This window comes from Hypomesus nipponensis, chromosome 19 (genome assembly GCF_054491055.1).
Source record: "Hypomesus nipponensis isolate SF chromosome 19, ASM5449105v1, whole genome shotgun sequence".
NCBI classification, from domain to species: Eukaryota; Metazoa; Chordata; class Actinopteri; order Osmeriformes; family Osmeridae; genus Hypomesus; species Hypomesus nipponensis.
The window spans coordinates 6,753,879-6,775,188 of NC_140379.1; the positions used below are offsets into that span (position 1 = coordinate 6,753,879).

General features: G+C 49.0%; 2 protein-coding genes across 2 annotated transcripts in view; both read left to right on the plus strand.

The window, feature by feature from the left end:
- The window catches only part of chd9 (chromodomain helicase DNA binding protein 9), a 53,607-nt gene extending 40,606 nt beyond the window's left edge, over positions 1-13,001 (plus strand). Inside the window, 17 exon segments of the mRNA XM_084682363.1 lie at positions 461-550; positions 1,991-2,094; positions 2,214-2,331; positions 2,580-2,637; positions 2,833-2,881; positions 3,004-3,244; positions 3,366-3,571; positions 4,041-4,973; positions 5,159-5,322; positions 5,443-5,673; positions 6,560-6,737; positions 7,705-7,853; positions 8,055-8,285; positions 8,442-8,585; positions 8,682-8,786; positions 8,892-9,267; positions 9,270-13,001. Of these exon segments, the coding sequence (XP_084538489.1) occupies positions 461-550; positions 1,991-2,094; positions 2,214-2,331; positions 2,580-2,637; positions 2,833-2,881; positions 3,004-3,244; positions 3,366-3,571; positions 4,041-4,973; positions 5,159-5,322; positions 5,443-5,673; positions 6,560-6,737; positions 7,705-7,853; positions 8,055-8,285; positions 8,442-8,585; positions 8,682-8,786; positions 8,892-9,267; positions 9,270-9,859 (3,967 nt within the window). The 3' untranslated portion in view covers positions 9,860-13,001.
- A 1,534-nt stretch (positions 13,002-14,535) lies between these two features.
- LOC146246723 (retinoblastoma-like protein 2) lies at positions 14,536-20,530 on the plus strand. The gene is made up of 15 exons (XM_084682364.1): positions 14,536-14,765; positions 14,975-15,112; positions 15,307-15,416; positions 16,169-16,272; positions 16,445-16,582; positions 17,194-17,358; positions 17,548-17,638; positions 17,759-17,956; positions 18,138-18,328; positions 18,443-18,619; positions 18,803-18,871; positions 18,952-19,027; positions 19,385-19,530; positions 19,752-19,919; positions 20,232-20,530. Exons 2-15 carry the CDS (start codon positions 15,039-15,041, stop codon positions 20,454-20,456), a joined length of 1,932 nt encoding a protein of 643 aa, XP_084538490.1. The 5' UTR covers positions 14,536-14,765; positions 14,975-15,038; the 3' UTR covers positions 20,457-20,530.
- The last annotated feature ends 780 nt before the right edge of the window (positions 20,531-21,310 follow it).

Below are 21,310 nucleotides of genomic sequence, written 5' to 3' on the forward strand. Positions count from 1 at the left end.
GACTGCGTGCGAGATATGGCCTCTCCAGCCTCACCACGCCCTGCTTCTGCCCGACCAGACTGTCCTAGCCCCCTGTGACCCAGGCACTGCCTCGTTAGCCCAGACAACACAGCACACGTCTCCATGGCTCCAGGACTCTGCCTCCCAGCAGAGGGACATGGCTGCCTGGGTACTCGTGTCTCAAGTGTGTGTGCTTTGTCGTGCCATGAGTTCATGGAAGAAATTGTCCCTAACAATATGGCATGGCAAAATGTCTGAAGAAAGGTTTACGTGTCTGTGATTGTTCGGACATGTACTTCAGGGTTTTGTGAGCTTTGAAGCTTGCGTGTGTGAGTGTGTGTGTGTGTGCGCCCGTCAAAAGGAGAGACGGATAGAGTTTGTGTGAGTGAAAGCCTTTTTGCCGTGTCAGCGTTAGCGCTGTGCCAGGCTTTGTTGTGACCAGCGTGCTGTCTGTGTGCAGGGTGCTGCTGCGGGTCAGAATGCTCTACTACCTGAAACAAGAGGTGATTGGAAGCGAGTCCCAGAACGTACTAGACGGCGTGGACTGCAGGTGAGTTGAACTTTCACCTCTTTTACAAAACACTAGAGGTTCTGTAGGCTGTTCAAAGCTGTTCTTAAAGCTTTGTGGACATGAGACCTAAACCGGCCAAGGAGGATTGCTGTGTTGTATTATTTCTGTATTTAGACTAGTTATATATCGGGATATAAACATTATTTCTGCTTTCTGGAATACTGTATAATTTGTATGTAATATAGTAATATAATATTTGTCTGTCAATATGACAGAGCCACACCAGGTACTGTTGGTGTTGCAAAATCAGGAAGCTCAAACTTCCATAGCTGTTATTTGTCTTCCCTGCCTGGCAATCTTGCTGAAACCGGGATGAATGGAATATTGCAGCATAATTCTGCTTCAGAAGTTCATCTGAAGGCGGATCTAAAGAATAGGCCAGCCTGCACTGTAGGTCGCCCCCTGCTGTTCAGAGGAGGATGAGCAGCTGCTCGCCACCTGTAGAATGATGCCACCGAAGCAGCTGCTGAGCGGAGGAGAGGAAAACCAGACAGGGTTTTATATTTTTTTGGGGGGGGGGGGAGCACGATCCTAAGTGAGATACTGCTTATTTAGAGCACAAGCTGAACACGATCCTAAGTGAGATACTGCTTATTTAGAGCACAAGCTGAACGATCCTAAGTGAGATACTGCTTATTTAGAGCACAAGCTGAACACGATCCTAAGTGAGATACTGCTTATTTAGAGCACAAGCTGAACGATCCTAAGTGAGATACTGCTTATTTAGAGCACAAGCTGAACACGATCCTAAGTGAGATACTGCTTATTTAGAGCACAAGCTGAACGATCCTAAGTGAGATACTGCTTATTTAGAGCACAAGCTGAACACGATCCTAAGTGAGATACTGCTTATTTAGAGCACAAGCTGAACGATCCTAAGTGAGATACTGCTTATTTAGAGCACAAGCTGAACACGATCCTAAGTGAGATACTGCTTATTTAGAGCACAAGCTGAACGATCCTAAGTGAGATACTGCTTATTTAGAGCACAAGCTGAACACGATCCTAAGTGAGATACTGCTTATTTAGAGCACAAGCTGAACGATCCTAAGTGAGATACTGCTTATTTAGAGCACAAGCTGAACACGATCCTAAGTGAGATACTGCTTATTTAGAGCACAAGCTGAACGATCCTAAGTGAGATACTGCTTATTTAGAGCACAAGCTGAACGATCCTAAGTGAGATACTGCTTATTTAGAGCACAAGCTGAACACGATCCTAAGTGAGATACTGCTTATTTAGAGCACAAGCTGAACACGATCCTAAGTGAGATACTGCTTATTTAGAGCACAAGCTGAACACGATCCTCCTCCACCTGTGGGCGAGGGTGAAGGAAAAACCAACGTTTCAAAGCTAGGTCACCGGCCCTGAGAACCACGTGCATGAGCAGTGTCTCCATCCGTGTTTCTGTCTCGCAGTGACATCAAGATCTGGGTGCCCGACCCGGACCACTCGGAGCAGCCCGCCCTGTGGTGGGACGTGACTGCTGACAAGTGTCTGCTGCTGGGAGTCTACAAGCACGGTGAGAGACCGGGGGAACCAGCCCCACCGCCTCACACTCCCCCCCCCACCCCCCAGTACGCGCCAGGCAGCTAAACTCCAGTGTTTGTTTTGCCCCCCCCACCCCCCACCTTCTCTCAGGTTATGAGAAGTACAACACGGTTCGAGCCGACCCCGCCCTCTGCTTCCTAGAGCGGGTTGGCCGGCCGGACGAGAAGGCCATCGCTGCCGAGCAGAGAGCCAACGACTTCATGGACGGGTACGCCTCACTAGACTGTCCAGTCGGCGCGGCAGCTGTCTTTACACTCACCCAGGGAGACCTCACTCACGTTTCCAGCCATCGCACTGAAACATTATCATGACTTTAGAAGCCATCTTGTCCAGAGAGATACATTGGTCTGTGCGGAGTTCGTGGAGTGGAGGGTGGTGGAGCTGTTTCTGTTCTGCCCCCACCCCCCCGTGTGGCCTCTGACTCTGCTGACTGGCGGTTGTTATCTGTGTGCACAGGGACGTGGATGACCCAGAATACAAGCCCGCGCCAGCCTTGCTGAAGGACGATATGGAGGTGAGGCCAGGGGCCTGGCAGCCCTGATAAGACCCCCCCTGTTATACCAGGCTGTTTACGTCATGAAAGCCTTCATGAAAATGAACCATAAGGACACTGGGAACTTTGCCATTTCAAAAATAAATGTGACCTATTGTTTAAAAATATAAATAATGTGATGTTTCTCGCTCGCTCGCTCGCTCGCTCTGTGTACAGGATGACGCCTCGTCTCCAGGAGATCTGGTCGTCACTGACAACGCTGGAGGTCAGTCGCTATGCAGCTCTGGGGTCTCCAGAACCCCCCAACAACCGTCATCCAGTCATCATCGGTCACATATATCTATTGAGCACCGTGTCCCAGACTGAGCTGTGTGTGTGTGTGTCCAGACGCAGCTCCAGCGGCGGAGGGGGACGCGCCCTACTGGCCCTCGCCGTCTGTGCTGACAGCCCGGCTGAGGCGGCTCATCACTGCCTCCCAGCGCTACACCAAGAGCAGACAGATCCTCCACATCCACCAGGCACAGGCCCAGCAGTCCATCACCATGCCCTCCACGCTCTTCCCCATGCCCCCCACCCTCAACGACACCCTCAACCCCAAGATGGCCGCCAAGATCGAGCGCCAGCAGAGGTGAGGAGATCCTTCCGTCATCCCCAGAGGGATCTTAAAACTAGGATTATGCCAAGTCATCGTCGCAGCCCGACTTTCATCCTCCATTCTTCCCCTCCCTCCTCCTTCTCTCCTCGCCCAGGTGGACCAGACGAGAGGAGGCCGACTTCTACCGCGTGGTCTCCACCTTCGGCGTGGTGTTCGATCCCGACCTGGGCCGCTTCGACTGGACCAAGTTTCGGGCCATGGCCCGGCTGCACAAGAAGACAGACGAGAGCCTGCAGAAGTACCTGTGGGCCTTCACGGCTATGTGCAGGAGGGTGTGTCGCCTGCCCCCCAGGGAGGGAGGTGAGGGATCTCTCCGTCTCACGCTCTCTCTCACACACACACACACACACTTTCACACGGTCATTCCTTCTGTCTCTCTCTTACATTCATGTTGTCTCTTACACTTGGAGAATCGAACCATTCCAAATGAAAGTTTCGAACATGCCTTATTCAGTGCTCTGTTGACAAAGTGAAGCCAGCTGCAGAATCAGGGAGGGGGACCAGGTTGATGATTAGTCAGCAAGTCAACAGTGGGTCAGCAGGGGTCAAAGCACAAGGTCACTCAAGATCCAACTTCATCTGGAGAGATAGTTCTCAGCTGTCCTTACACCCTTCATCTCTCTGTCTCTCTCTTGCTGTCTCTCTGTCTCTCTGTTGCTGTCTCTTTCTCTCTCTGTCTCTTGCTGTCTCTTTCTCTGTCTCTTTCTGTCTCTCTTACTCTCTCTCTTTCTCTCTGTCTCTGACTCTGTCTCTCTGTCTCTCTCTCCAGACTCGGCAGTAGACCCGTCTCTTTCCATCCAGCCAATCACTGAGGAGCGAGCGTCGCGGACCCTGTACAGGGTGGAGTTGCTGCGTCAGGTGAGGGAGCAGGTGCTCCGCCACCCCCTGCTGTACGAGCGCCTGGCCCTGTGCCAGATGGGCTCCGACCTGCCCGTGTGGTGGGCGCCCGGCTCCCACGACCGCGACCTGCTCATCGGCGCCGCAAAGCACGGCGTAAGCCGCACAGACTACCACATCCTCCGCGACCCCGAGCTCTGCTTCATGACGGCCCAGCGCAACTACAGCCAGAGCAAGCCCCCCTCCCACCACCCCCAGTCCCGCCCCCCCGCCACCCCACTCCTCCACCCCCAGTACCAGGCCAGCTCCGCCCGGGCCGCCTCCCCACTTACAAACACTCCCGCCCCGGCCCCCGGCCCGGCCCCTACCCAGAGGGACCCGGAGCTCCCCATGGTCGTGCCCAAGCAGGAGCCGGCCTCGGAGGGGGAGGAGAACGCGGAGGGGCCGGCGGAGAGGTGGAGCCCCCCGCCGGGCCCCGCCACCCCCACGGGCCTGGAGGAGAAGCCCGGTCTGGTGAACACGGAGAGCGAGAGGAAGATGGTGGCGGCCCGCACCAAGCCCCTCACACCCAACTCTGCTGAGCGGAAACAGAAGAAGGCCAGCAAGAGGAGCCGGCGGGAGGCCAGGAGGGCCGAGGCCGCCTCCGAGTCAGACTCGGACGGCTCCTCCTCCAGCTCCTCCTCGCACTCCTCCTCCTCGTCCTCCTCCTCGTCTTCATCCTCCTCCCGCTCCGGCTCCAGCTCCTCCTCCTCCTCTTCATCCTGCTCCTCAGGCTCCTCTTCCTCCTCTTCCTCCTCCTCCTCTTCCTCGGCAGACACTGAGAGCGAGGGAGAGGAGGGGCGAGCGAGGGAGAAGAAAATTAAGGGTGAGTGTCTCGTGTGGGTTGATTGATTGATTGCATTTCCTTGAATGGCTTTCCAATATGTTAGTGCCCTCTTGACCATACATTACTTTAAGACTAGGTTTACATCCTCCCGATGTTATTAATAATACAGAATAAAAGGTTTAGTGTAAAGTTGTAAGGTTTCCTATGCGTGTGCCTCTCTCCAGTGCCCACGGTGCCCAGTGTGAAGGGATTCGACGAGGACAGCGTGGCCTCGCTCCCCACCGCCCAGGACGAGCTGCAGGATAGCCACCCGGCGGAGAACGGCGTGAGCCACTCGTCCCAGCCCTTCCAGGGAGGCTACATGCTGGCCGCATCCTACTGGCCCAAGGTAAACCAGCGCCTCTGTTTCCACCATCGGCGGATCCACCCTGAATGGAGTCGACCTGGCTCGGGGTGGACACGCACGAGCCTGGCTGTGTGTGTGAGCTGTCCGTCCATCTGTGTGCAGGACCGCGTGATGATCAACCGTCTGGACAGCGTCTGCCAGGCCGTGCTGAAGGGCAAGTGGCCAGGGGCGCGGCGGGCCTACGAGGCCGGCGGGGCCGTGGCCTCCTTCTACACCACCAAGCTGCTGGACAACGCCAACAGCCTGTGCGAGGACCCCTCCACCTCGCCGCAGGGGTCAAAGGTGAAGAAGCATGTTGCAGAAAACAAGGAGTTCTCAGTCAGACTCAATGACGTATGTTGTTTTCCGTTTCTCCCCCCCCGCCCCCGCCCCCCCCCCCCCCCGCCCTCCTCCTCCGCCCAGTTGGACTTGCAACACCTCCACAACCTACCCCCGAACACAAAAGCTAATTGCGGTGTCCAGCATGTTTTTGGTTGGGGTTCTTGGTTTGCTGGGTCAGGCTGCTCCCCTACAGCACTGATTCATTCACTACCCACCCACTGCTGCTTCTTGAGTTCGGAGCGGCTCTTGGGCTGTAATTGGGGAGAGTGCAGAAACCCCATTCAAGCGAGGAGGGTAATCAGTCATGATTTGAAGGGTTCCCGTTCATAATCTGATTGATGCAGGGGGGGGGTGTCCGACTGTGGGCTTCCTCTAATTGGCCTGCAAACTGCTGATTTCTTTCAACACTAACTGCTTCCTACTCGTTCTCCTACAGTAGAGCTGCATCGCCATAGTGACATAATATTATGGGGTGTGACTGGCGCGTCAACCCCTCCCAAACATTCTGCTTCGCCATACAACCTGGGCCCCTTCCGCTCCAGGCTTCTTCCGGCCAGAGAGCGTGGGGGTTGAACCATGACGTGAAGACGCTGACAGCTGCTACCAGTTCATTTTGTTTTGGTCGAGCTCCCCAGTAACCTCCACATCTGACTTAATGTCTTCTCCAGCTGTAAGCCTGGGATTTTAGCCTTTCCATGCTGTGTGGTTCCCCCCTGCAGATACCTCTGGGCCCAGTACAGAGTCACTACACTGCTGGAGTTTAGTGAAGGGACCAAGCAAAGACCGAGCAGTGCAGTTCACTCCTTGTTTTTTCTTGAGTTCCTTCTTGAGAAGGGCAGAGTAGCCGTGGTCACGGCTGTGTCGCTCCGTGTGTGACTCCCTGTCTGTGTCCGTGCAGCAGGAGGGCGGTTTGAAGCTGACCTTCCAGAAGCAGGGTCTCCCCCTGAAGAGGCCCCTGGAGCCTGAGGAGGCCCCCCTGGGCCAGCAGCAGTACCTGGCCCGGCTCCACGACCTCCAGAGCGCCTCCGACACAGGCCTGGCTGACTTCACCAAGCCTCAGGCCAGCTTCCCTCACGGTACGCTCCCTGGCAGCAGCGTGCCGTCCTGTCTCCATGTCTGTAGCTACATTTCATATGCTTACCCTCCTTGTTCAGCCTTTCTTGTTGTTTCATTTCTGGGTTTTTGTAACCACTAGATGGCAGCAAAACCCCTTTAAACAGTGTCTTCAACCCTTTCACACATAGGGGTCACTAACAGTGGACAGCTACTCAAACCTCTGTTTCTTGTATATGCATGGGTTTTGGTGGTTTAGTTTCACATCAGCCACTCTAGTTCATGTGGCACTCATTTGACTTTATTCTACACTAGTTACCTGATCAACCAGCTAATTATTAGATTGTTGGAGCCCAAACCTACAGGCAGGTATCTCCCCAGGAGCAGGGTTGGAGGCCCCTGTTTTAGATGTTTCTCACACCTGATTCAAATGATTGAGTTGTTATCGAGCTCAGCATAAGCCTGATAACGACCATTCATTTGAATCAGGTGTGTTGGAGCAGGGGAAACATGCAGGGCAAGGATGTCCCTAAGGACTAAGGTTGAGAACCACTAGCCTACAAGATAGGAGACAGGAGACAGGATTACAATGTGGGTGGGAGAGAGGAGAAAAGAGTGTCAGTAAAAAGGGAGAGGGAAGAGGCTGAGGAATCAGAAGAGTCTTCAAATTTCATAGCATTTCATTGAGAAAGATGGTCAATTATGTGACACGGTAGTTTTAACAGCATAATATATGATTTTTATCATTGGTTTGGTTAATCCATATTTCTTCAGTTTCTTATTTCTTCACAACCCATGCTGTCCACCTGAGTGGACCAAAACTATTGTGTATAACAAATGTGTGTATAAAATAAGTAATGTTCAACTTCATTTTTGTATGCCTAAAGAGGACTAAAAACACATGGGAAAAAATCCAAACTAAGGTTGTCATAATTCATGCCAGACCTGTGTTCCTTATCCAATGTTGATGGTGTGGATGCTGTTTCCCAGAGCCTCCAGGCCTGGCCGGTCAGATGAGGCTGAACGGGGGGATGGACGGCCAGCCGGTGGTGAAGAGGAGGAGAGGCCGGAGGAAGAATGTGGAGGGAATGGACCTGCTCTTCATGAACAAGAACAGAGTCCCGCCTGTAGAGGAACGCGTAAGGACTCACCTCTCCTTTCCTCTTTTTGGGTTCTCCCTCTTTCCCAGTCAATACTCCCTCCCTCTCTCTCCCTCTGTACCTGGCTCCCTTTCCATGCAAGCAACTCTCGCTGTGGACTCTCTCAAACCCTTATATGCCAGCGTGTGCTCCAGCAGTTTGTAGCTGCTGACTGACAGGGGGGGTTGGTGTGTGTCTCAGGTGCCCCCAGCGTGGGGCGGGATGGCGCAAGCCGGCCTCCCTGGAGCCTCCGTGCCGGGGTACGGCCAGGGCGGGCCCCAGGCCCCAGTGGACATGGAGAGCAGGGTCCCCGTCATCAACCTGAAAGACGGGACGCGCCTCGCCGGAGACGACGCCCCCTCGAGGAAAGACCTGGAACAGTGGCTGAGGGAACACCCGGGCTTTGTGGCCGACACAGGGGCCTTCATCCCTGTGAGTCCCGTCCTCACCCTCCTCCTCCCCACCCTCTGATTCACCATCCCACCTTTCGGGGCTGAGAATGGGGAGCGCACCTGCTTCAGTGAGAGGGTGTTGTGGCCCTGCGAGGCCCCGTGCTCCAGCACTAACGCCCTAAACCTCCGTCCCCAGGGCGTCAATAAGATCCAGATGCAGTTCCAGGACGGGCGGCCCAAGCAGAAGAGGCACCGCTGCAGGAACCCCAACAAGATTGACGTCAACAGCCTGACGGGCGAGGAGAGGGTGCAGATCATCAACAGGAGAAACGCCCGCAAGGTGAGGGGGGAGGGGGTTGCCCAGCACCAGTGCCTGCTCTGGGTGCACGTTTTGGGGGCTTCTTTGTGACTCACCTCGTTCCTCCCCCTTTCGCAGGTGGGCGGTGCGTTCGCCCCGCCTCTGAAGGACCTGTGCCGGTTCCTCCAGGAGAATCCGGAGTACGGCGTTCCCCCCGAGTGGGCCGATGTGGTCAAGCAGTCGGTGAGTCTGCCAGCGCTGAAGCACCAGAGCCTCTGTAGGCCTCCAGCCTTGGTTTGATCCCCTCCAGTAAAGGTCTAACCCTGTCTTTCTCCTCCCAACCCCCAGGGCTACCTCCCAGAGAGCATGTTCGACCGCATCCTCACCGGACCCATCGTTCCAGAGGAGGTGAGCCGGCGCGGTCGGCGGCCCAAGAGCGCCCTGGCCAAGGCTGCGGCTGCGGCTAACAGCGGGGCAGCCGCCCTGGGTCTCAACCCCATGCTGGCCAACGGTCTCCTCTCCGGCATGGACCTCAACAGCCTGCAGGCCTTCCAGCAGAACCTCCAGAGCCTGCAGTCCTTGCAGCTCACCGCTGGCCTCATGGGCTTACCCCCTGACGCCAGCAACCTGGCCGCCAGCAACCTGGCCGCAATGTTTCCCATGATGCTCTCTGGCATGGCCGGACTCCCCAACCTGCTGGGAATGAGCGGGCTTCTGGGCAAGCCCCCCAGGATGGGACGGGGGGGTCAGAGGACAAGAAGAAGGGAGCAGCCAGCAGTAACAGTGGAGGAGGAGAGTCTTCGGCCTCCAAAGCCCCCTCGCAGAGCCCCGCCCACACCTCCGACACCAAAGGGGACAGGACAGAGGGGCAGAGCGGGGAGCATGCCTCCACCGGTGCCAGCGAGCCCTCCACCTCCTCTGCCACCACCCCACCAAGTGCTTCTGCTGCCGCGACAGCCTCCAGCCATCCACTGTCACTTAACCCCTTGTTACTCTCCAGTATGCTTTACCCAGGGATGCTTCTTACTCCAGGCCTTAACCTCCCAGCGTCCACCTCACAGCCACAGAGCACAAACACTGACCCCACCCCATCCCCTGGCCCCTCCCACTCACCACCCCAGGAGATGGAGCGACCGGAGGAGAGGGGCCAAGATGATGAAGATGATGATGAGGAGGAGGAGGAGGGAGAGGGGGAGGAGTCTGCAGAGCAGAAGGACAGTGGTGCAGAGGGGTCGGGGAAAGCAGAGTCATCTTCATCAGAGTCGGGGAGCTCCTCTTCATCGTCTGGTGACTCAGACTCCAGCGATGAAGACTGAGCCCATGAATATATAAATATAAATATATTTATGTATCTCCTAGAAATGTACACATATATATACATATATATGGATTTTCTTGCACTTACATTGTGATTTCTTTTCATGTAAATACAGAAAACTAACGCAAACGTGTAAGAACTGAAAGAAAGAAAGAAAAAGAAAAAAAAAGGAAAAAAAAAATGACCTAAAGGAACTGAAATAAAATTTCAGTGTTTGTTCAAAGGTACAATCTTGTTTTGAGAGGCATTTTGCATGTCAAACTTTAGTAGATTTCCGAACTTTGTGAACTTGTATAACACAATGATGTACAATTGCAACAAACGGAAAAAGAAATCAGACTGGCATTATTGTAATTATCATGTTGGGATTTAATTTTATTAAAAAAAAGAGGAAAAACATTGATGCTCCAGCTGAGCTGTACTATTAATATATTTTGGAGTTGGGAGGTTGAGAAGAACTTGACAAATATTTTGTTTGGATTCCTTTTGTAAATACAGGTTTCCTCACGCATATACTTTGCAGATCGTACTTTGGGAAAGTCAGCAATAACTCGGGCAGCTAATGAATGTCACTGAAGCTGTAGATTCCTTATGTCGGCCATATTCCACTGCACATCCCAACCAAGGCCCTTGTAGTATCCACAGCCTACCACTCAACACCCTGCAGTCACCATATCAAAGCGGACTCAAACGGATTAGATATGATTTTGTCTTCTGACAGTCAAAATCCCACAAATTAATTCTGAGGTCCACTTCAGTTTCTTTGTAGAATTGCTAGCACATTTTTCTTTTTTTAATACAGTACAAGTGTCTGCCCCATGAAGCATTTGTTAGGATGGAGTGCCAAAAGCTGCCCAAGTCTAATGAGGCAGAGATTTATTCAAATAAATCTGTGTTCATAATCACAATCAGGAAGAATGTTCTGACAATGTGAAAAGAAATGACATACTGGCATGTTTAACAGCATCTTACCTCAGCTTTGCTAACAGGATTGAGTTCACTGTTCAAACGGCCCATGTCCCTCTCTGTGGCTTGTGTCCTGTGTACGTGTTCCCACTGGAACTCTATGGGTACTCTTGAGAGCTTCCACTCGCTTTGGCTGTTTGCTTTCATTGGGTCGAATGTCTGCCTATTTGGGCTGGGTAAAGTCAACTTACAGTGGATTTAACCCAAACCAGTGTATGTGTGTATGAGCGAGGGAGGGATTAATGCACTGTGTTTCTGTTGTAAGGGAAGCGAGTTGTGAGTGTTAGACTGTATGATCCCCCTGACCGGGGGTCGCATGATTAGCTGCAACTGGGATGTTAACCGGACGGTACTGCCCCTTGCCGGAACGATCCGGCCGGGCGCTGTCACCCAGAGCACACGACACACTCCGTATCTCCAGGACGAGTGTGGAGGGGTCCCAGGCCGTGGGATAGGACCTTGCCTGCTGGGTTCAAGGTCCAGGAAAGGGTTGGCTGGTCTGTAGTATTATGTGCTCCTCTCATGACGACGCTAGCTGCCGGAGCAGTCTGTGGAGCTCCATCATGCCTCCTCTCCCCCCTCCCTCTCCCCCTCTTCAGCACCTGGCTCGGTTCCAGATGACTCTGTTTCTGGAAGCAGTTGGGTGATCTCTGTTTGTGTATCAGGAAACATGTTGGGGTTGTCTCTGTATCAATTAGTTTGCAGCAGAATATAATTTTACATGAAATGTAGTTTACACCTGACAACTGTGTCAGCATCGCTACGTCTTGCAGTGATGCGAAACATCAATTAAAGTATTTGGGCTGTATGGATATAGTGTAGGCTTTCCTTTTCCAGGCTTAATATCTACCTTCCAAACAAGATGTATTGCTGACTGTGGTCTTTGTATTCCAAGGGAATTCTCTGCTTCAGGTGTCTCTTTTTAACGTAATCGGCAAGTTTTACTGATCCACTGGTGAATGGAGCTGTAGAAACGTGTAGAAGTGACCTTACAATGTATCTCTGTTCCTCTTTCTTCTATTCCCCAGTATCTGATTAAACAGATAGCTTACATGTTCTTTATTTGATGTGGTGTGTTTGTTTATGATCACTACATGGTTAATCTGGGCTCAAAAGCTGTTGTTGCAAGACTGTTGGTACACATTGGACTGCTATACACATTTCAAAATAGTTGTTTGTTTTATTGTCAACATTAAAAAAAAATACATCAAATGGACCTGTGGTAAAGAAACACATTGAGCCAATGTCTGCCTCCATGTAGATGTCAGTGTTGTTGTACTGAACCTCTGCGTCAATGTTGAAGCCCACTGAGTCATGTCAAGACTGACAAAAACACTTATCTGACACAGCTTTGACATTAGGGTGCATTTCCCTCTCAGCCTATGATGTCCTTAAGTGATTTGTTTTGTATGTGTTGAGTGGTAGCCATCTTTGTTATGCCTGCTTTTACTCCAGGCAGAGAATTCAAAGAACACCCTTCACCTGTCTTTTTTTTATACTGCAAAAACACTTTCCCTTAAACTAACTGTGCCCTTAGGCAAACGCCCATACACTGCTGCTTCCTGGTTACTAATAATACTCACCCAACTATGATTGTTTTAGCAGGCTTTATATTTTAACTCAATAGGGAGATGGGTTGGTAGTTTACTGAGAGATGAGCCTGCATTTGCAGAAGACTGGAAACCTCTACATTATTGAGAACTAAGAGGTATCTAGGGAGAGGTAGGGAGAGTTAACAATGTGAGATTTAACTAAACCTTTTGTTCATGTGGTTTGATTTGGTATTTTGGTTACTTTTTAATATATTTCCCAATACATTGAAAGTGCTGGACTCAGCCACAAGGACATTACCACCAATATGCAAACACAGAATAAGACACCATACACTACTACATGAAAGTGAATTAGTTGCTGGATTGACAAGACTAGATTATTGCCTTTGTATTTTTTTGTTTCAAGCTTGATAATATCCTAAACGTCATCTTAAAGTCGATTTCTTGTTATTTTGTTGCAATATTTGCAAGTTGTGGTCTGTAGACAAATAATGCTTTATGTAGTGGAGGAAAGGTGTCTTAAGAAGTAATTTGTAATTTATTTGATTACTTTCTATGAAGTTCTATAGAGGAAATTGAGGTTTAATTATTTTTATTAAACATATTCTGACTATCCATTAAGACTGTCTTTGTCCATTCCATCGCTATGTAGCAATTACCTTCAAGTTCTTTGGAAATATCAAGAATAATTTTAAATTGCAAGTTCTACACCATAAATATGATGATTTGTGGTAGAACTGACCTCATAGTGAAAACTGTTATTAAAATATTAAAAAGTAGTAGGCCTACTTTATTTTTTCAATCAACCTGTAAACAATGCAGTGTCATCACATTACCTTGTGGTGGCGCTACTGCATGCCTTCTCTCCCGCCAGTGCCTCAGCCTTACATGGCCTCCCTTATCATAGCAACAAGTTGCCTATGACAAGTTGGGGCATGCCTGTGAGGCAAGTGGGTTTTTTCTACCTCCGACGCCACCAGTTCCTCAAACTAAAACGCCTTTCTTTCGCTGAAAATCAAGTAGCACCTAACACCAGCTGGCGTGTTTGACGTGCAGTCACAGTCGCTTCTAGGTGCGTAGCAATAGTGTGCAATGTGAACAAATTGACCATGTTAGTCTGCAATATTTATTTTTATTAGAAAAATATGACGCGCATAATACCACGCCCACCTGTGGTCCTTTGGCATCTGACAAAGTCCGAAGAAAAGAAGACAGGGGTGTAGAGAGACAGCGCAAGGGAGAGAAGAGGGAGAAGTAGCAACCCTTTTCAAGTCAGGACTTATCAAATCTTGATCCCGAAGCTTTAACCTACCACACTGCACTCACTCAAAACTGGTACTTGTAAGTACCTTCCTTAATTGCTAATTCATTATAGTACTTTTTCTTCCTCTGTCACTTTGTCTATGTCCATCTCTCTCTCTTGTCCTGTGTCTCTCTTTTACAGACTCTGTGATAGGTGTAGGATAACAAGGATACATGATGTTGAACCTGCCCTCTTGAGGTCTGTGATGTGGGATTACATCTTTTGAATATTGATTAAATATGAGATGATGTTTGTGTGTTTCTTTTGCTGTAGACAGACTATAATATGATTTGTGAATGACAAATCCAATCATGAGACCCTAAATGAAACCGAAAGGTATAGCCAGTGTAAGGCTACTCATTTTACTACTATCAAGCTGAATGGAAAATACGTAGACTGTGTTTATAGGCGAATGCATGTGTACCCTGTACTGAAAGTATTACTGCCAGGATTTAAACATGTGTTGTTTACCAATGCGCTGATTGAGCCAGCCCTTACAGCTGTGCTGCTTATAGTGTTTTAAATATTAGTGGGCAGCTGGCAAGTTTTAACAAACCCTTCCAATGTGTGGTCATCCACACTGTTGCAATAACAAAAATATATTGTAATCTATAGTATTCAAATGATAAATGTATATAAATAATGAGTTGTGCATACTCTGTTTGTGTATTTGCATGCTCCACATGTTGGGACTTCCGTACTATAAACATGAACGTCGTTGTCTATCTCAGACAGGATGGGGCGGAACCTACTTCCTTCCTGGTGGGAGATACAGCTTACTACTAAGCCAGCCATGATGTAATTACAACTATATGTGGCTGCTGCAAAATCTTTTCCAGGGGCCAGCCAAGGCTATGGCATAATGTTGGAGAGAGGGAGAGAGCTAGAAACACTCAAGTACAGAGAGAGAGATAGACAGACAAATGGCAAGAGAGACGCTATATTTAGCAACTCAGTGAGCTGTAGCACACAGGCACATGGCAAACAAGTTGCCGTTCAGACAACTTGTTGCTCCCAGTGATCTGGATGAATGAAGCTTCCTGGTCACACATTACTGGTACTTGAGTGAGAAAACCCTTTTGGTATGCAAGTATACATGTGGTGTCACTTTCTGTTTCCATGATCCAGCATCTTTTGTAAGAACCTCGTGCTAAATTCTCCTGGGCTTCTTTACCCTGAACCTGAGAGTTCTGGATAAAGTGGCCAATTAGGTGTTGTACCAACTTGTGCCATTTGAGTGTCTTGTAAAAAAATGTTTTTCATGTAACTCATGTTATGTACTTATGTTTAGGTACACTTGTTAACTCAACCAGAGAGACAGCTGCACAAGTGTTGGTGGCGGTCGGCCGGTTGCCATGGCAACACATCCGCAAGGCATGCTGGGGCCGAGGAGATTTGGCCCCAGTGTCAGCCTGACCAACATATTCAGGTTAGCAGCACGGGCTATGGATATGTGTGTGTGCCTGCGGGTGAGTGGTGTATGGATTACGTGTGTGTGTGGGAGGGGGGGGGGGGGGTCTTATCAGTCTTTCTTGATAATTGATGGATCGGTGGAAAAGGGGTCAGGTTTGTGGGGCCATAAGAGATTCCTTCTCATGGTTCCTCTCTGGCTCGTTCCCTCAGAACCTGTGCAAAAGATCCATCTGAGACGGTAGCCTCCAGACTGAGAAACATGGCGGACATCTTTATCCAGCACTTTGAGGAACCTCCTGAGAAGAGTGGCTTGGCCGCAGGTGGGTGCTCTCACGTGCTGCGTTACATCTGAGCAATGACATTATGATGTGTGTGTGTGTGTGTGTGCAGTGGTGGACTCGGGGGCAGGAGGTTAGTCGGTCACCCCCCCTGGTGCCCCCATGAAGGCAAAAGTGCCCTCTTGGATGCCCTTATGGTAGATTAAACATGATAAAGGGTCCTGTATGGTGACCCAGTGTGCAAGAAAACATGATAGAGTCCTTTCTATGGTGCCCTACCTGTGGAAAGAATGTGATGCAGTGCCCTCTGTGTGCCCTCCCAGTGGGAAAAAAAACATGCATCGTTTTTGGACTCAAACATAATAACAACATGAGTCTGACATATTATATTACATTAAGTTATTTTTTTGCACGCAAATAATTGAGAAAAAAATTGGGAGCGCGCATGCATTTACTATTGATGTCCCTGACTAAGCTGATATCAATCCTACGTCCCTGAATGTGCTGCATAACTTAATGAAGAAGGGAAAGGTCTGTTCCTTTGTTTGACAGTCCCGCTAAAGAACGTGAGAGAGAACTTGTGACTGGGGTTAGTTCGTCTAGGAAAGACATTTGAAGCTCAGAGTTAGAGATTATGAAGGCCCTGTAAAAGCAGAGCAGAGATGTTGTGTTGCTCTCTTCGTGAGGCCATCTGGTGATGTGTTAAGAACATTCTGGATGGCGGTGAGAAGGCTGATTGAGCTTCACTGTTGTGGTCGATGAAGAGACTGCTGCATTTTGTTTTCTGTTTGTAGACACTGCAGTCCAGTACTGCCGGGAGGCAGAGGCTCTCTACTATAGTATGCTGGAGGCCATCGTTACTGAAGAGAGAAAGAGGCTGGTTGACAAGGATCTGTCTGTGAGTCTGCTGCCCTCTGCTGTACACGACTGCATCTTCACAACACCCATTGACTTGACGTTATCCACTGACATCATATCAACTTATAGCCACTGGGGGGCAATGTTTGACCATGTGATGAAGTGAAATATATTGTTTCGCTGTTGATGACACATTTCTGTTTCTCTTTCAGTGCATTCTGGGGCATGACGTGTTCCAGCGTTCCCTAGTAGCCTGCTGTGTGGAGATGGTTATGTTCTCCCATCATTTCAGGGGTAGCTTCTGTCTGGTCATCAAGATCTTCGAGATTGCACCCTACGACTTTTACAAGGTGGCCTACTAGAGTACACCTCAAATGTGTGTGTGTGTGTGTGTGCGTGTGTGTAAGAGAGAGAGAGAGAGAGAGAGAGTCATGTGAGTTAGACTTAGAGTCTGCTGTTGTGTCTCTGTTGATGTAGTATAGACTGTATATGTATTTTGTGTAAAGTTCACATAAACATTCACTATATGTTGTATGCTGTTATAGCTGCAAAAGGAAAGCCAACACCACAAGCATGCGCATGGTTTTGGAATGGGATATCCAACAAGCTCATAGGTGTGATGGTCAGGCGTCCACATAGGTTTGGTTATGTAGTCTATACTGGTGCCATTGCTGTCCAATCTTTCCCACAGAATGTGATCATATTTGTCACGGTAGCCAGATGTTGTAAACATGTCCTAGTATCGGTTAGATGTGAGTGTAGATAGGGACTTCAACAAGTAATGCGATTGTGTGTGAGAAATGTATTTGCATTCATTTGAGCGCTAAGTAGTTTTTGGAGCTTTACATAAAATAAACTCATATTAGAGTCACGTTGGACTCATATTGTTATATTTGCCAAATATATTTAACTAAGAATATTATTATATTTAACTTGAATGTATCTGTTTTGGTACCTCGAGGTCATAGAGCTGATGCTGCGCTCTGAGGAGGCCTGGCCACCAGCTGTGCCCAAGCACCTGAAGTGGGTGGAGGAGCAGGTGTTGGAGGAACTGGCCTGGAGCAGACAGTCCCCTCTGTGGGACAGCATCAGGGCTGTCCAGGGCGACCTGCCCACCTGCCTGGAGGTGTGACGCTGCACTACACCAATACCTAACCCTATGAAACCGTCATTTTTCATTTATTGCCCATTAGCTGTCTACAGAGGCCTTTGCTGTATAACAAACCAACTAAGGTGGACCATGATAAAATACTGTGTGTATGCACTTGTGCAAGGTCCTCAACCTTGAAATGTCTTGGATCTGTGTTTGTTGCAGGTGACGCCCTCACAACACCTGGGCGATAGCACAAACGCTCCTAATGTCCTTCAAAGGACCACAGGTGACATTGTAACCCATAGAGACCCAGGTAGATACGGTCACATTGGATCTCATCAATGAACAAAAGAAAGTTGTCACAAAATATTAAATACATTGTGGTTGAGAGGGGAGCTAGTGATGTTGACTTTGGCTTCTTTGTCTTTCCAAGGGATCCCTGAATCTTCTACTGGTCTTTGTGATATGTACACTTCCCCCCCTGCTGGTTCAATAATGACCTCAGACCTTGCCACATCAGTTATAGAGCCACAATTGTCCTCTGTCATGGTTACGGGCCAGATAGTGGTCACTATGGCAGCAGCCACCGTCACTACGAACAATGGACAAAGTGTCACCATACCTGTCCAAGGTACTAAGTCCACACCCTCGGTGCTAAAGCTGCGTATTATGTTTAAGTAAATACCGTAGACAATGCATACTATAGAGTTTGTACAGCTATTTTTCTTTCAAACAGGGTACAGCAACAATTGAATATTTGAATTGAAAGAAGATTATCTTTGATTCCTTTCCTGGTGTCCTTTTTCTATCAGTGCATCTAGGGGGGCTGTTTTTAATGGGACAGCCCACTACCACACGGCAAGTACCCAGTAGTACCACACAGTCGCCCCAGGCCCAGGGCCTTGACTCGGCCCCAGCCCCAGTCCCATTCCCAGCCCCAGCTTTAGTCCCAAACACAAACAAACGTCATGGAGTGGGCTCGCTGTCTCTGTTCCTCCGAAAGGTACAGAAGTTCTTTAGAAAACCAAATGTACCTTCTGTTCTTTTCAGTCTGTATTTCAGTAATGTGTTCCTTGCATAACCAGACATGTTCCACGATCTACTCTGTCTATGTCAGGTCTACCTCCTGACCAGCAGGCGCTTGCAGAACGTCTGTCCCAAGCTGAAAATCTCAGACGAGCTGCGACTGAAGATCTGGACGTGTTTAGAGTATTCTCTGGTCCACTACTCTGAGCTGATGAAAGATCGCCACCTGAACGTTCTCCTCATGTGCGCCATCTTTATTATGGCCAAGGTACTGTCCTGTGGTTGGTTCCTGACTCTTGGTCACTAGCCTGGTTTATCGTAGCTTATGTTCTGGTGATTGACACAAACACATGCTGTGTTACAAGGCTGAGATTGAACTGTAGGGTAACATTTTTACAGTAGACTGCATTGCTGATGAAAGCTAACATAGCTTGCATTGCTCATTGTGCAGGTCTCCAAAGAAGACATTTCCTTCAAGCATATCATGAACATCTTCAATGTGCCTCATGCCAGCAAGAATGTAAGACTTGAGATTGATTTAAAGTATTTGCTCTCTGGTCTGGTGAAAGAGTCCAAGACTAAGTTGTCCTTTTTTCACAGACACCCAAAGGTGTTATGACTAAAGACACAAGCACTGGGACACAAAACTCTTCCAACAAAGCCAGAGATGAGTCCAGTAAGACACCCTATTACATTTACATTTAGCAAACCTTCTTATCCAGTAAGTACAGGGACATTCCCCCCCGAGGCAAGTAGGGTGAAGTGCCTTGCCCAAGGACACAACATCATTTAGCACGGTGGGGAATCGATCCGGCAACCTTCTGATTACTAGCCTGACTCCCTCACTGCACATCCATCTGACTCCCTCACCGCACAGCCATCTGACTTATTAAATACGCCCCCCCCCACACACACACAGACACAGATACATACATGCACACTGCAGTAAGAGGAGTCCTGGGATGTTTGAGTCACCATGTCCTACAGCAGACAGGCCTCACAATGACTTTTGCCTGTTTCCTGTCCACTGCAGAATCCAGCTGTGCTGGATCTGGGGTGTCCTCCAAACCAGAGCAGGGGGAGAGGAGGGCCCTTATCCACTTCTACAACACCATCTACAGCACACATATGTACAGTTTTGCTGTGCGCTACTCTCCAGAAGCACTGACCAGAGCAGGGGTAAGTTTGCAATGTATACAGCTCAACTGAATTGAGATTATATTAGCGATCAACAATACGAGTAACATACAGTACTACTGTAGTATTGCAGCATACCGTTGCAGTATACCATATGGCAGCATACCGGTACGTTAGATATTCTAACTTCATTGAGCAGTCATTGGGTATGAAATCCTGTAGTGAAAGATATGGACGTAGATTTGTCTTTGTTTTTTGTGCAGGTTAAAACCCCTCCCTATTCTCCATTCCCCACCCTGCCATCGAAATGTCCTCACAGGCTCCGCCTCCATCGCTCTTTCTACATCTCACCCCTCTACGCTGACAAACCCCACTCCCCACCCAGCCACGCCCGTAGGGCACTCTACTTTGTAAACAGGAGTTCCCCAGAGGTGGGAGTTTGGTACTATCTAAAATTACAACTAATGTCGTTCTGTTGTGTAATGTCAGAAACCTTTCTCAAATCTAACCGCACACTCAGTCATCCAACTGCATACATGCACGCTTTCCAGTTCCATTCTCTCTCACAAGATGGTGTACCTTCTTGTTGTTGAGTTGAAGAAATCACATAACAGCAGAGCATTCTCAACCACCTCAAACTGCTCATGAGCTTTTGATGTCATGCGCTGTGACATGAGCTTGTTCAGCTTATAGTGACTGGAACCATGCAGCTTGCTGATCAAATGATTCTCCCTGTCCGGCAGTGTCTGCATGAGATCAACAACATGGTCAAGACCGCCACCAGGAGGCGTCCTACAGCTGTAGAGGCTGGGGTGGAGGAGGATGAAGAGGATGGACGGCCCCCAATGAGGAGGCGCCGAGGGGGGCCCTCAGCCTTGCAGAGACGCCTGGCAGAGCTGGCTGATGAGCAGGCCCGGAGCAGAGCACAAAGCCACCTGGCCATTCCACCAAGCATTCCTCATGTCTGAACCATAAGACTCGCTAGTGAGCACTACTTACTGGAATTTGGACCCAAACATTACAATAAATACAATACAATATATCCCGTTAACCTTTCGAGGCAAACTTTTAGCGAAAGTAAAGCAGCGTTTATACACTTTCCAGCACTCCAAAACATTTGTTGTTCAAGCCTTATGAACTAATGAGGGGTTGGGTATTCTACGTCTGCCCATGTATCGGAACATCATCTTAATTTGAAGTATACGCTAATGAATCTGATTCTGCAATTCTGTCTTTTAACCGTACAACTGTTCCCTGGCTTTTTATTGCACTTACAGACACTGTGAACTTTTGGTTTTCCCTCAGAGAGATGTGAACTGGCATTGTTAGGAGCACTTTTTTTTCTGTTTCCTGAGTGGCGGAGCAGGTTGAGAAGATAGTAGCCACTATAGTGTTAATCATGCATTCTCAATTATTGTGTTTTCTGCTTTAGAACTGTTCCAGTGTATTTGCACTAAATTAACCCTTGTGTTATCTTCGGTTATTGTGACCCTTCGGTCATTGTGACCCCCCCCCCCCTCCCCCACGTGTTGCGACAACTTTACCTCATACAAAAATAAAGTGAAGCATTTTCTTTTAACCGTCGGGCTGTCTCACAGCCCCCCCCAGTGCGAAGGTTCAAAGAAAATGCTTTTAATTTATTTTTGTATTGGGTAAAGTTGTCGCAGCACGATGGGTCGTTGTGAACACACAACGACCCATCGTGGGTTTTACAGTCGTAGAATAAGAATGCTGACACTTGAACTGTGACAGCTGGTGTATACAGTATATTGGTACATTTGAATCAACTCTATTAATATAAAATACAAATGTGTGTTGCCTA